This window comes from Molothrus aeneus, chromosome 5 (assembly GCF_037042795.1).
Source record: "Molothrus aeneus isolate 106 chromosome 5, BPBGC_Maene_1.0, whole genome shotgun sequence".
In the NCBI taxonomy this organism is placed as follows: Eukaryota; Metazoa; Chordata; class Aves; order Passeriformes; family Icteridae; genus Molothrus; species Molothrus aeneus.
The window spans coordinates 16,728,630-16,743,147 of NC_089650.1; the positions used below are offsets into that span (position 1 = coordinate 16,728,630).

At 39.5% G+C, this 14,518-nt stretch overlaps 1 protein-coding gene across 2 annotated transcripts in view; it reads left to right on the forward strand.

The window, feature by feature from the left end:
• Positions 1-14,518, forward strand: part of RFX4 (regulatory factor X4) — an 88,021-nt gene that overhangs the window by 27,012 nt on the left and 46,491 nt on the right. For both annotated transcript variants that reach the window (XM_066550372.1, XM_066550371.1), the window contains exon 4: positions 5,388-5,511. In XM_066550372.1, the coding sequence (XP_066406469.1) occupies positions 5,388-5,511 (124 nt within the window). The remainder of the gene's footprint in view (positions 1-5,387; positions 5,512-14,518) is intronic.

Sequence of the window (14,518 nt, forward strand, 5' to 3'; positions counted from 1 at the left end):
GTGAGGAGAAAAAAGGAAAGGTAATTAGGAAGAAAGAAAGGATAGTTTGAGAGTTAGTCTACAGTGCTATAAAAATAAGTGCTGTTCCCTGTAATTTGCAGAAGTATTTTAGTCTGCATGTTCTGTAACGTGTACCTCTAATTCTGACATCCCTTACCATAGGGCTATCTCTTAGACTTTTGTTGACTTTTGCCTTGATTTAGATATTAAAAAGTATAAGATTATTGGTAAAAAATGTGAGTTTTTTAAAAGCAAAATGTTAGCAAACTTCTTTCTCTGCTTCTGTCAGTCTCTTGGGAGATTTCACTGAAATAAACAGAAAAGAATAATTCATTCAGTGTATTTTACTCCATTTTTTGTGCCTGTGAAATTACATGACTCTGTAAACATGCAAAAATGATTTAGATTATTTCTTAAATAATTAAGGTTATTTGCTTTTGAAAGTTGATTGGTGAGATTTTAGACTAAAAAACCAGAAGACTTATGGGTTGATTTTGAATAGGTTGCTGCCAGTATTCAGAAACTTACAGACACTTTCAATGCAAATAATGAGATGGGCAAATATAAATAAAGGCATTTAGTTTGGAGCTATTGTTTCTTTGTACCTATTTGTATCACAAAAGTCCTGTTTTTCAGAAGTTCAAGAAAAGTGAAGGACTTTTCTTAAACAGACACTCAAGAAAAGTAGTAACTACAGACAGAGAGAAAATTATTAAAATAATAATGAAACGTCATTGTGGTCATTTATTATTTTTCATTATTAACTCTCACAGCTTCAACACAGTTCAAACAGGATAATAAAGAACTATCTAGCTAAAATAAAATAGTAAGCAGGTCTTACCAGTCCCAGATTCAGAGCAGCGTTTATTTTGTAGTGAAGTCAGTTAAGAGCCTTTTCCACACGAGCAAATAATGTCGTAGCCAAGAAGCCGGCATTAATTAGAACATCCAGCGATACTGTTCCCAACAGAAAACATGCAAATACTGTAAACAGTCTTTTGCCAAGTGTTTTCAAGCTTCATCAGTCATAAAGGTTAGTAAATCCCTAAACTCCTGGGATATTGAGCCCCGCTGGAATGTAGTGTGCACACTAATGCTCATTCAGCTGTGTTTGCAGTAGAATTCCAGAATTCTGGTTCTGAAAAGGCTGCTTGCAACTTCTTCCCTACTCTCTTGCTAGTGTACTGGCTTACTACCTGTCTGTTGCATTATGTTTCTTACATGTTGAAGTAGGTAAAATGTTCTCCCCTTTGAGTCTTCTGGAGCATCTGCAATTTCCTCCATTCATCTTCCACCCAAAATTCCATGAGTTAACAGAAAGCAAAGAAGTTTCATGTTTAGAATCTTCAGCTGCTGTAAAACTGAATTATACCATTGGCTGAATTTATTAACAGGCATGTAGGTTAAAAGTTTCCCAGCTTTTGAGCCATACCTACAGAACAGTTTTCTTGTAGTTTCCATATGCTTTCCAGCATATGTACTGCACCTTTGAATTGGTATTTCCTGGAGAAATTGATACACTAAATAAAATGAGAAGCTCAAAAGTTAGGGTCAAAGTGCTAAAGTAGCAAGCTTATTTTGGGTGAAGATGTGCAGTTTCCACTGTTCTGGGAAGTCAGACACATTAGCACTGCGTTATTTGTATTGCAGTAGAACCCAGCACCCAGTTTACACAGGTTGGTAAACTGTTGTGATCAGCACTGTAAAATTGCTTCACAGAGCACTTCCTGGAGGTGTAGTTTTACATGCTGGACAGTTTTGCTTGCTCAGGTGTAGTAGTTAAACCTCAGCCAACAAGTAAGTAACACACACCTGCTCACTCACTCCTTCCCCTTCCCTGCTCTCACTAGGATGGGGAGGAGAAAAGGTAAAGGTAAAACCCATAGGCTCAGGTAAGGACAGATGAATTATAAAAGTAAAAGAAAATATAATAATAATAGCAACGATAATAATAGTGTTAATGAAAAGGAGTAATAAAATCCAAGAAAAAACGTGATGTGCAATGTAGTTGCTCACAACCTGCTGACCAAGGCCCAGCTCATCCTTGAGCAGTGATCAGCACCTCACAGCCAACTCCCCCCAGATTATTTACTGTGTGTGATGTTCTGTGGTATGGAATATTCCTTTGGCCTGTTCAGGTTAGCTGGTCTGGTTATGGGCACACCCAGCTTCTTATGCTGCTGTTCTCTGGCTCAATGTGGGAGACTGGAGAGTTCTTGACATGGGGTAAGCACAACTTAGCAACACCTGAAAGTATTACCAACGTTATTCTTATACTAAACCCAAATCACAGCACAGTACCAGGCACTAGGAAAAAGTTTCCCAGCCAAAAGCAGAATATCAGGCCTCACAACAAGTATTTGCCCACTCAGGGAAGACTAAAAAATGTATCTGTATTCCTTGGGCAAGCATGTGTCCTGTCTTCTAAACACGGTCTCTGGGCTGGATTCAAGAGGTGGAATTGGTGGGGTAAATTGTTGTTTTCAGGATACAGTGCCAAACTGCCCTTGTTCTGGCAAATGGAGACTTCATAATTGTCTGCAGCATCTGGTGTCTGCCAATTAAAAACTGGTCATGTTTTTACTGTTAGATGCTACAACCAGTTAGAGCTAGTGAAGGCGATGGAGTGTTGAAAAACAGAAATTGAGGAAATGTCAGGTGGAAAAAAAAAGAGGAAGAAAGGAGTAGAGAAAGCATAGCAAAGACAAGCAAAATAAATATATTTTCTCACTGGTTCATATTGCCATCAGCTTTATTAGTTATTCCTTGTCTGGAATCTTGCTGTAAAGAACAAATTGTATCAATCCCATGGGGAGATATCCTTAATGTTTGTGCCTCTCTAAAGGTGAAATATGTTGAACATTTTAAATGTGGAGGATGAAGAATAGCTGAAGAAGCCAAGAATCATGTCTGGATGACTGTGAGCCTGGCTAAATAGCTTTTTCCTGGAAACAGGAATGATGCTTTTGTTTTGTTTCGTTGATGACACAAAATGAAGTGAAAGGCTTGGTAAATGTAACATTACTGCCAAATACATAATAATTGAGGAAACTGCCAAATCCATCATAATTTGGGAAACTAAACAAGCTTGAATTTAACTGTTAAGGCATGAATATAGCAATACCTGGTATTCTGTGCTTATTCCATATTCCTGTGCTCATTATCATCTGTAAAGCTATAGCTTGCCTCTAAAACGTTCATGTTTATTTCAGTGGTGAACTGGTTGACCAAGGTGTAAGTGTGAAACTTTATTTTACTTCATTTTGGTGTGTGTATGTGTTTACTTCCCCAAACACAGAATTATTCAAAGTACAAACAACCTAATCCCCCCAGCTTGTTGGCTTACAGTGTAGGTACTCTGAATAATAACAGTATTTTGAAGCTAAAGTCAACAAAACTATTCTATTTTCTGGAACATTTATAAAAATAATTTTAAAAGAGCAAGGTAAAGCACAGTGAGGGAATGGATTCTCCCCAGATTCATACTTCCTTATATGTTGTTATACTCCATAAAAATTAACCTGTTCTAGAATCTATGTGATTAACAGTGGTTAACATCACAGTCTTGAGTATAAAAATAAATCTGTAACAACAATACAGATGTGACTCTGATTTGGAATAATCTCATTTAATCTAGAACTATGTAAGTGTACATGCAGGGAAGCAGTAATAGGGACAAATAAAATTGTCATTCCTGTGGAAAGATTAGGAGATTTATTCCTATATTGTAGTGGTACAAAAGGTCTCATTGTGAGCTACTGGATTTCACATGGCTTTTTTACAACACTATATAAAATGTGTATATATATGTAAATATATTTTATAACTGGTAATGATTTGTTAGGTAGGAGATTGCATTCATTTTTTTTTTCTACAATACTGTAGAATGAAGCTGGATTCAAAATATGATAAAGTTGTTAAATAAAAGACAGGAAAATAAAAGAAGTGGAGCAAGATGGGTTTTTGATCATTAAAAAAAAGTTCAGGTATAATGGGGCATTTCATTTTTCAGTGTCAGACTAATGACTCTCTGTGAAAGAGAGAAGAAAAAGAGAAAAATTCATCAGATATGAAGAGAAATAATTAACTGCTTTTCTTTCTGTCCTGTCTTGGTCACGGAAGCTGACATTCCAATTAGCAGCTATAGTATACAGACGAACTCTCCAGGTTTTGAAAGGAGGTTTTGTTAGAGCACTATGAAATTGAGGAAAGATGCCATGATGATATTTCTGTAGAAACCAGGAAAGAATAGATGTTGCCCATACAAACTGATTCCATTCATCTAGCCAGATATCTTATTAAAATAGTTTGCAGTCACAAATTATAACGATAACTGAAATGAAAGGTAGGTAGGTCCTGAAAAAGGCAGTGAAGGAGAGAAACAAAATATTTGGAAGGTGTTCTGCAGCTAACAAATGGCAGGGGATTATTTTATGTAAAACTGGATTTTTTTTGAGAATACATATTTATTTTTTAGTACAGTTTAGAGGAAGTTACACCTAACTTTTTCCCTTACCCAGCAAGGCAGACAAGCACACTTGTGACGGTAGATGCCTATGACTGACACCAGCAATGACAAGATCAATTATGGTTTAATGTTAAGTGTGTATGTAAATATCTCTTGAAGATTTATTGGGTCAGCAGCCATAAAAATGGTATTTCAAAGGACTGTTTCTGCTAATCTATAGATTTGTAATGAGACCAGTTTGAAGCTTTAAAGATGAAGCGTATGCCTACTCATATATTGACATATAATTTAAAATTTTAGAGTTATATTTTTTGTAGTTATATTTTTTTTATGAAAAAATAAGGATAGTTTCTAAAAGGTAGAAAAGAATGTTAATTCACTGGGGTTTTTCCAGGATTGTATCCAGATTTTAGTTTCTTTATTTTTTTTCACTTTTCCTGTAAACAATACCAAGAAAATATTGCACAATGAGATTTTGTGGATGCTCTTGAGTAGTAGCAAATTATTTGCTTTAGCTATACCTGCTTCCTCAAGGTAAGCAATTTTGCAGCTGGACAAGAGTGAAAAGAGTGTCATGAAGCAAAGGTGGTGTATTCTGTAAAGGAGAGAATGCTTCCCCTCAGCGAGTATTTATTGTTTCATGGTTTTACTTATATTTATTTACTGCAGGATGCTTTTAGGGTATAACAGATTGCTGGGAACTCACAGCCTATGGTTTTGATAACAAGTGTGAACCAAATGAAGCAAGTAAGTACTATGGGAATTAATTGAAAAGACACTTAGGAACAAAGCCAACAAAACTAGTAGGCAAGAGGAAGTCAGAATGTTTGGTCTTAAAAGTTGAAGCTTTGTATACTATTTACCATACAGGACATCCAACATACTTGCAGTTCTCTCTGTTTGATATTTGCTTTTTAAGGCTGGAGGAGAATTATGAGATTGCAGAAGGTGTTTGCATTCCTCGAAGTGCTCTCTACATGCATTACTTGGACTTCTGTGAGAAAAATGACACACAACCTGTTAATGCTGCCAGTTTTGGGAAGGTAAGTCTAAACTGCTGTATGACACCTTAAAATCTCACCTGGTTCAGGTGAATTTGCACTACTGAAAAGAACTAAATATTTTACTGTTAGAGACAGAAGTGTATGAATGAAATCTCTTTGTGTATTCAAGTTATTGGACAAAGGCTAAGATTGTAAGTATTTTGATGATTGGAATGACTTCTAACCATGGCTAGGCTTTAGAGTACATCAGTCCCCAGCCTATCACCCCTGATGGTGATATGGTACAAAAAATTGGCAGTTAAAATTGAATTGGAATTTCAGTACAAGCCAGTGTAAATGCATCTGCATTATGACCTGCACTGCTTAAACAAATGTATAATTTTTAAAAACAGAAGGGTAAAATTGAGTTCTGGAGCATGTCTGTGCTGTTTTTGTAAGCATAATATGGAGATCCTTGAATTAAAGATCTCAGATGATGTGGCAAATTCACATGGTAGAGTACAATGCCTCCAGATATGAAAGTCCAGAAAACATCTAGCTGCTTTTTGTGTGCACTGCAGGTACAGGCTGCCAAGCTATCTAAGTTATCTTCTCACTGTGATTCCTTGTGCTTCCCTTTCCAATCCTGCTCTAGTAAGAGCCCCTCTGGTTAACTCCAGATTCACAGTGGAGATGCACTCCTAGCACAGACATAGCTGTGCATCATCTGGGTGTGAGCAGCAAAACTCTACACTGGTAGCAGATGTTAATAGCTGGCTAAAGGGTTACATAAAGTTTTTATTTTGGATTTGCTGGTCAGGTGATATTTTCCTCTCAGTGAAACACAGGATAATATTTAAAACTGAAATTCTACCATAAAATGTGTCACAAGACTTTAAAACCTGTAGACTGAAAAAAACAAAGTGTAGAGTTTGCCACTGTTTTTGAAATGCTTGCAAGCATGAATCTGAAGCCCATTGTCCTGCAAGCTGTTCTCTTTTAGTGTTTGCAACATTTGTTCTATAGAATTTCTGGGTATTCAAAGAAAGAAAAATGTTTCTAGGGTAAGTGCCGGTGTAAAGAGTGGGTGAAGGATGTATTTAATGAGGTGACATTTTCTATAGTGCATCTTTAGGTCAGGCAGTTTGGAAAGGAAAATAAAGTGTACTGTGTTGTAACATTACCATGTTTGTTGTGTCTTGAAGACCTGCATAACTCAGTAGATGATTTTGTGTCAGGTTTCTGTTTAAATACTGCAGAACTGTGAATAAAGTTGTTCATTGTACACATTATTGCTACCAAGTGATAAGTATAGTGGCAACATGTAATTTAGGAACAGTGAAAATAAGAAACAGATTTCACGCAGGCTCACACATTTGGAACATGGCTCAAGTTTACACAATGCTACTTCTGCTGCTGCTAAAAACTTCTGTAAATTGTAAGGTGTAAATATTCCAGAATTTTTCCACCAGAACATAAATTTATCAGGATTTTCACAATTTATCAGTATGTGGCAGTTCTGTTATCCTGTTTAATACTTTATACCCCTTCTCTCCTGCCTCTCATACATAGACCTGTTCATTGGTAGGAGTCTCTTGACATAGCAGGACAGGTACTATGGTTTCCATCAAAAAATCACAGCATTCCAATGTGGTTTTCATGTGCTGTGGTCCAAGTATTTTCCTCTCTGTTGCAAAAGAGTTCTGTAGCAGTGTTGCATGAAAGTTTTTACCTTTTTTGTGGAGAGGAAGGAAGCCCTACACAATCATCACGGTACTGTTTCACACTAGTACTTTGGGTGGCCATAACTTCTGCATCTGGGAACTGGCAATTCTCCACTGGTATGTCCAGGAACTTCAGACAGCTGGGGGAAAATACTAAAGTGAAACCAGCTTCTCCATCTGCAGAACCTGAGCAGACCCCACTGATTCTTTCCAGCCTGTTCCTGCTAACAAAATGTACTGCACAGGTATAAAAATCTGCAAGGCACATCTGCATTCTCTCAGTATCTTGCAGTCAGCTTCTCCTTTGGAGCATGTACATGTATGAAGTTTTAGCCAACATTGGTTATCATATGACTTAAATTACCATATTGGCAAGGTGAGTTGCAAAAATGCCTTGGAGGCAGTTGAAGCAGTGCAGTGAAATAGGTGCTATTTAAGGCATTCTGCACTTAGCTGCTGCAACAGAGACCCTGGACACGTTTGTCCTCATTGGGAAACATCGGGAGCCCTGCAGCTGTCATTTCCTCCAGAGAAAGGAGCTAGTTGTTCTGTGAAATTGTAGACAGTTTGCCTTTCAGTATACCACATTGAATTTATGATTCATCTCCAAACTTTAGCTCTGCAGGCAATGTTAAATATTAAGGCTTTTTCTTTAACAAATGGGTAGTTTTTAGAAAGAGGTGTCGAGTTCAGCACATTAAAACAAAGTGTAATAAGTAACAGTGTTTTCTGTTAAACCTCTAGGACATGGGCTGGACCTCAGACACTTGGTAATATTGCACTAATAAAACCAAAATTTATCTGGGGAGTAGAGAGATTAACAGAGAGACAGTAATACAGACTGTTTTCTGAGGAAACCAAGCTAATAGCAATTAAAGGAACAAGAAGAACAAAGAACAGAAATACTGTATAAATAAATACCTTTTATAAAGCAACCTAAGCCACACAAAGAATATATAAAGTCACGAATGCTCTATTATGGCTATTAATGGGATATTAATATCATATTTCTCACATGAAAAAGGGAGCTGTAACTTTGTGAGTCGAGATTTTAGTGTTTTACTCAGTCATTTAACATGCAAAAATTTCAGGCAGTTTTTTCTATACCAGCATTTGCCAATCTGCTATGCTGCCTAGTCTGTCATTACAGTACTTTTTATTGTATGCTAATGACAGGACCTAGTATTCTCTTATATACCTTGACTAAATAGTAATTAGAGAGAGCCCAGCAATTTAGTAGTTACAGCTCAGCATCAGGTGTGGAGTCCACTGTTAAACTCCTGCTCTTACTGTAGACAGCCAAATATTATATTTTGATTCCGTGCAAAAGTGAGGCAGAAAAAGTAAAAAGGTTCCATGGAACCAGTGAGAAGACAGGGAGGTACAGCGAGGCAGGGCAGGTGTGTCCCTGAGTTATTAACAATTAAATGTTGCATATGAGAACAAGCTCTCTCACAGTGAACGTGTTCAGACTGTGAATTAGTCTGCAGGCAGGAGGAGTGAAAGCCCTGTTGCTGAGGTCACTTAAAAAGGATGGCAGCCTTGTGCCCCTCAGCCCTGTGCTGTCAATGCCTCAGGCTCTGCTCCGGGACCTTGGGGCTCTGGAGAGCAGTTTAACGTGTTTCCAGCTGAAAGTTCTGCCCCTGCCTGCTGCAGGGAAAGTTGTGTAGATGTATGCTTGTTTTGGGTTTTATCTGAGCAACATGTTAATATAAAATGCTGGTGATTATTAACACACTATGCAAAGAGTTCTTACTGGGTTTAATTGCAAAAACTACATCATTCTTAATAAGGGCCTTCACTGAATCAAAAAAAACCAGGAATGTTTTGAGCATTTTCAAAGCCCTCAGCAGGTACGGTGTAGGGGTGGGTGCCATAAGGCTTCTCCTGGCTCTACCATTGCTCCCAGCTGCTAGCTGCATTGGCAATTCTTTGAGCTTCTCTTTCACTTTTATCTCCAACACTGATTTTTGTTCTTGTTTCTTTTGTGACCCTGTATGTACCCTGGTTTTTAGTCAGGACCCTCGAAGATGTAATCTTCCTCAACTGCAGCGATCTGTCCCATCCTCCGTGTCCTCAGTTCATTGCTTTAATTTACTGGGCAGTGCTAATTCCCCTGCCGTGCCCTGTTACATCTCTCCCCCAGAACACTGAGAGACTTGTGAAATCGCTTTGCATCCTCATGAAGCTGAGCTCTTCCCAACTCCCATGTGCCCCCTGGAGGATAAATACTTTCCTCTTCTGATTTCTTTTTTTTCTTTTCTTTTCTTTTGGGGCTTTCCTGGCGTGTCTTTTGAGAAGCAATAACAAACTAATATTTGAAAAGGAAAACAATGGTTGGTGACACTTCTCAGGGTGATTTCCCTCCATCTGAGGTCCCTTTACATCATTTTGGCATCTTAAAGAGGTTTAACATGGATGCATGCTCTCACAAATTTTGTTGCTCTGACTGGCTTTGCTGTAAGTGAAAATTACATTCCAGTGAATGCATTTCACTAGATAATGGGCAAAGTCCACAATAGACTTGTAATATTGGTTAGGAAAGAACCTTTTTTCCCCAGTAGTTTACTTTGCTCCAGTGAGGTACAAGCTGTACCAGCCAGACTCCTTTTTCATGATGATGCACTGTGTCTATGCCCAGAAGTTTTGCTTTCAGGACTGTTCCTCCAAGCATGACTAGGATAAATAAGTTTTACAGTTTCTTGCTGTTATACTATAATATTTTAAAGTTTGAAAAGGGCAGAAAAGACCTTTATTGAATCTTCTCTGGTAATGACATTGTGATGTGATTGCATTCTGATTTGTCTTTGTATTGAAATGCACATATCAGGAAATTGTCTGCTGTTGTTCATAAGGAGATGCTTCTTCTGAAGATGTGTTTATTTCTTTATTCTCAATTTGCTCTTAAGTAGCCTCAATAGTAACTGGTATAGCAAAGCCACATTTACTCTTAGTGCTCTCTTGTTGCAGTGTGTTTTGTTAAGTTATTAGGTTGGTTTGTTCCAATCCCCTTCTGTCTGAAAATGGTTCTGCCCCAGTTATCCCTTCCCGCCTTTGGAGCTGTCTGTATTCCTGGCTCCACCTCAGCCAACAATGTATCCCCTAAACTCCGCCCTGGTTTTCCTGGAAACCCTTGTATCTTTTCTTCTGACCCCTCCCCAGTACCCCGCCAATCACTCTCACTCCCCACCCTTACTGCTAGAATGTTCCAGCAGGGGAGTTCGATGGTTGGCTGAGGAACCAGGGCCCCTCCCCAGAATGTTTGCTGTTGGTGTTACCCACGTGTCAATCCCTTGGAGCCCACTCCCCACTGCACCCCCATTGGCCCAATGCCTGGCACCTCCCTACCCTTAAAACTTGCTGTCACCCCCTCCCCCCATCTTCTCCTGTTGGTCCTTCCGGGATTCATTAAAGCCTGGATTAAGCCACAGTTGGAGTCTGCCATCTTCTTTCCGCTGGTTGCAGCCTTTACTAGACTCCGTCCTGCACAAGGTGTGCCTACAGCCGCAAGCTGGGCACTGCCTTAGGCGCTATCCCGAAGCCAGCTCTCGGGAGAAGTGCCCCCTCGTGCTGCTAGCAGTGCTGGGAGCTAGCCGGACGCTGACAATTGAGAGCCACTGCTGCACTCTCTTCTGATGGCTTAAAACAACACTTGCTCTATTATGAGCAATTTCTACAAAACTGAATACAAAAATAGAACTGAGGAAAAATACCAATGAAAATGTGAGGATGTAGTTTCTCTTATTGCACTGAATGAGTCTGTCACTGCTATCTGAGCAGTCCCCAGTTTCCCTTCATCCCTTTTGAACAGCTAGGATTCCTGACTGAAGAACAGTTACCACCAGTATGAGTTTTCTTCCCAATTCTGAATCTTCTTGGCCAAGATCCTCTGATGAGACCATAATAACACAAGTCCTGCAGAAGCAAGCAGTCATGCTGGTGTGGGCCATGGTGATCCTGCAGAATAGCTGTAAAAGGCTTTGCTCCCTTGGCTCTACTTAGCTGATTCTTGTACTGTTGCAGGTTGCTGACCACTGCCTTTTTCTTCTTGAGCTTAGGGAGTAAGAAAACCAGCGAGGACACCTCAGTTTCTCTGGAGTGACTGTTGCTTTCTCAATACCCTACAGCAATGGGACTTTTAGTGTTTTGGCCACTTCAAGCATCTGGCTTCCAGTTAGGCCTTAAGCATGGATTGGCCCCTGGGCTGCTTTACCTCATGCCTTGTCAACACGTCCCAGAGGCTGTGCTTACAGCTCAGGGTCTGCCAGAGTGCAGGGATCCTGGCGCTCAGCCTTTTCCCACAGATAGGCTGGGTGATGGCAGGCCCTGAGCTGGCACCAGTACAGAGCAGGGTGAGTTGTGCAGGGTTTTAGATCTGCTTGGCTTCAGCAAGTCAGCACCAAAAGTGGCTGCAGCTCAGCTAAGGATCTGAGGCAGAGCACTCAGTGTTTGCAGCTTTGTTGGGGCGCAGTAATCTGTTTGATCATGCCTTAGGCTGAATTCTATCTGGCCAGAGGAACTGCTGAAGGAGGATATTGTTTTACGTAGATGAATTTGAGAAGCGGTCTTGCAAGCTCCATTGCAGTGTCCAGTTCACTTGGAGTTCCTCACAGAATCGAATCTCCATAGCAAGCAGAGTTGGGCACAGACATTAGACAAAAGGCAAGAAGGTTTTTCTGCCTTGCTTTGCAGTGTCAGTTGAGCCATATCAGTGCTAGAAACAAGTTCTTATCCTAGAGTTAGACCATGCCCTATTCCAAAACTTAGGAAGGTAAGTGGAGAGAAACGGGAAGGTTATTGAATCTTGACAGACAACAGATCTGCCACCAAGAGTACTGAGCCTGTATACTACAGCCTTCCCTCCTGGCCATGCAATTAAACATGCAAGGGGGTAGAGAAGGTATAGACACAGTCATGCCTGTTCTCCTTTTGTTTACACAGTTTGGTGGATTTGAGAGACAGAAATGGAATTTCGGGCTACTTTGATTATGCTCTTTCCTATCAATGGATGTTTCTCGGTGCAAATTTCCTTGACCATTTCCTCAAGACAATATGATGCTGAATCAGCCCCAAGCCATTTTCAGCCAAAAGGAACCTCTTTACACAGGTGTTAATAATAACACCTGTCTCAGAGGAGGATTTTGAAAAGCACTAAAGCTGATGGGGAAACCCTGGAAAGACCCAGCAGGAACAGTACTGGGTCAAAGATGAATGAACCAAAGACCCTTTCCCTTAAAAGACTGAGGACATCAGTATTGCTTGTGTTTCATAGCAGTGAGAATAAGGAGAGCATAGCTCTGTGAGAATGTAGCTATGTTTGTTATCACTGACTTTTTGCTGCTGCCATGGCAAAGAATATTAAGACTGAAACACCACAATAGAAGTTAGTAAATAAACACATATCTTCTATGCCTCACTTCACAAAAGAAAAGCATGCTGTCTAGATATGGAACCTGAAACCTGAATTGAGAGAAGCAGAACTGGGCCCTCTTATGAAGAATTGTTATGGGAGGAAAGAGAATTTATTCCATGGTGTGTAGAATCTCTCTAGAATCTCACTGAGCTAGGGAGTGCAGAGCCTGGAATCTACTTCTCATTCTGGCAGTGTGAAATTGCTGGATTGCCAGCTAATTTGATCCTTCTTCTCTGCTTTGGGAAGTTCTACAAGCAAGGCTAGAATTATGTCAAATAGAAAGGAATATGAGTAATGAAGAATAACATCCCTCTAGATCAGGTGCATCATGCCTTTTGAAAAGCAGAAATTTAAAACATTCTAGTGGAAAGACTTTTAAAAGCCATCCTCTACCTGTTGCCCCAGAGTAAAATTTATTATTTTGGCAAAGGAGGGAGGAAAAGGGTTATTTCAGAAATTTCCAGACATCTCTGGTTTCTTCCGTCCTTGCTTGCATGAAGACAGACACATAAGATGCTTTATAAGATTTCTTTTCCCTGATTTGCTTTGACATATCATAGATGATTTTAGATGCAATAATTAGGAAGCATAGAGTTCACAGTTTGGTAGTGAATGCAATGAGTAGTGATGGGTGACAGCGTGGTGGTGAAAGCAGAATGTCCATGCCCATGGCAGAGTGTTTGGAATAAGAAGAACTTAGAGGTCCCTCCCAACTCAAGCCATTCTTTGATTCTGGAATTCCTCATTTAAACGCTGATATTATCTGCTTGTGTTATAATATTACAGTACTGGAGATGTGGCGAGAGAGGCAGTGACAGAAATGATCGCTGGCAGTAATGAGGTTGAAAGAATGCACCCTTGCAGCCATTTGTGGGTAACAGAACAGCTCCTGCAGTTAGCAGTGCCTAAAATTAATAAATTGTGCAGACTCTATTACAGACGCTTTTTTACAGGATCTTTTTTAGTTGTTGCTCATAAAGTTTTCCGTGTTTTACATGCATGCTCAAGAAACCCATTTAATTTTATTGCCTTAAGAATAACCAAAGATACAAGTAACTAGATATTTAATTCAAGTTTATTCAGACACGTCTGCTATGTTGAAAAAGCTGAAGTGGGATAAAAATCATGTTATCTCCCCATGTGATCGACCTGCACAGATATTCCAAAAACCATTTGTCAGGATTGTCTGAAGCAATGTTCAACAAATGCTGACCTGGATATACTAGTCCTCTGAAAAAAGTGTAAACTATATATATGTTGTTTTATAATGTAATGACTTTATTTTATGTATGCAGTAAGCACTCACCAGAAGATAAAGTGATGCCTTGTGAAGGCTGACCTAGAACAGAGACTAGACAGAGCGAAAGAATAAAGTAGGTATTTATTAAGAGGCCTCAGATAGATCCACCTTGGGCAGCACAACCCCAAAATGGCCACAAAATGGACGACAGGTCACAGGTTCTCACACTTTTGTAAGTTTTGGTCCATTAGCATATTGGAGCTAATTTTCCAATTGCAGTTTTAGCCCATGAAGTCCCATCCTTCTTGTTTTCTATCTTCGGTCCACTGTTGTTTATGCTCTTGGGCCTGAGATCTGGATAGGCTGTCCTTGGGTCCCCAGAGAAGGAATTTTTTTGCTACCTATTCTGTGGAGAAAGCTTACTGTCCCCTAATAGCCTAGAAGCCTAGACTTACACTCTAAAGCAGAATAAAATCTGAAAAATATAAAAGCTAAAACCTGAGGCATCAAAGCAGTTCTTCATGATATTGCTTTTAATCAAGAAATGCATAGAAGATCTTTGGTAGGCAGAAGGCAAGATCATGTCTTAAGCAGAGTACAGAGAAAAGAGAGGGAGAATACATTGAAGTTCAGTAACTGAGAAAGAAATTGCAGGAACTTTTTTTTCCCTGAGGCTAACATAGTAGGGAC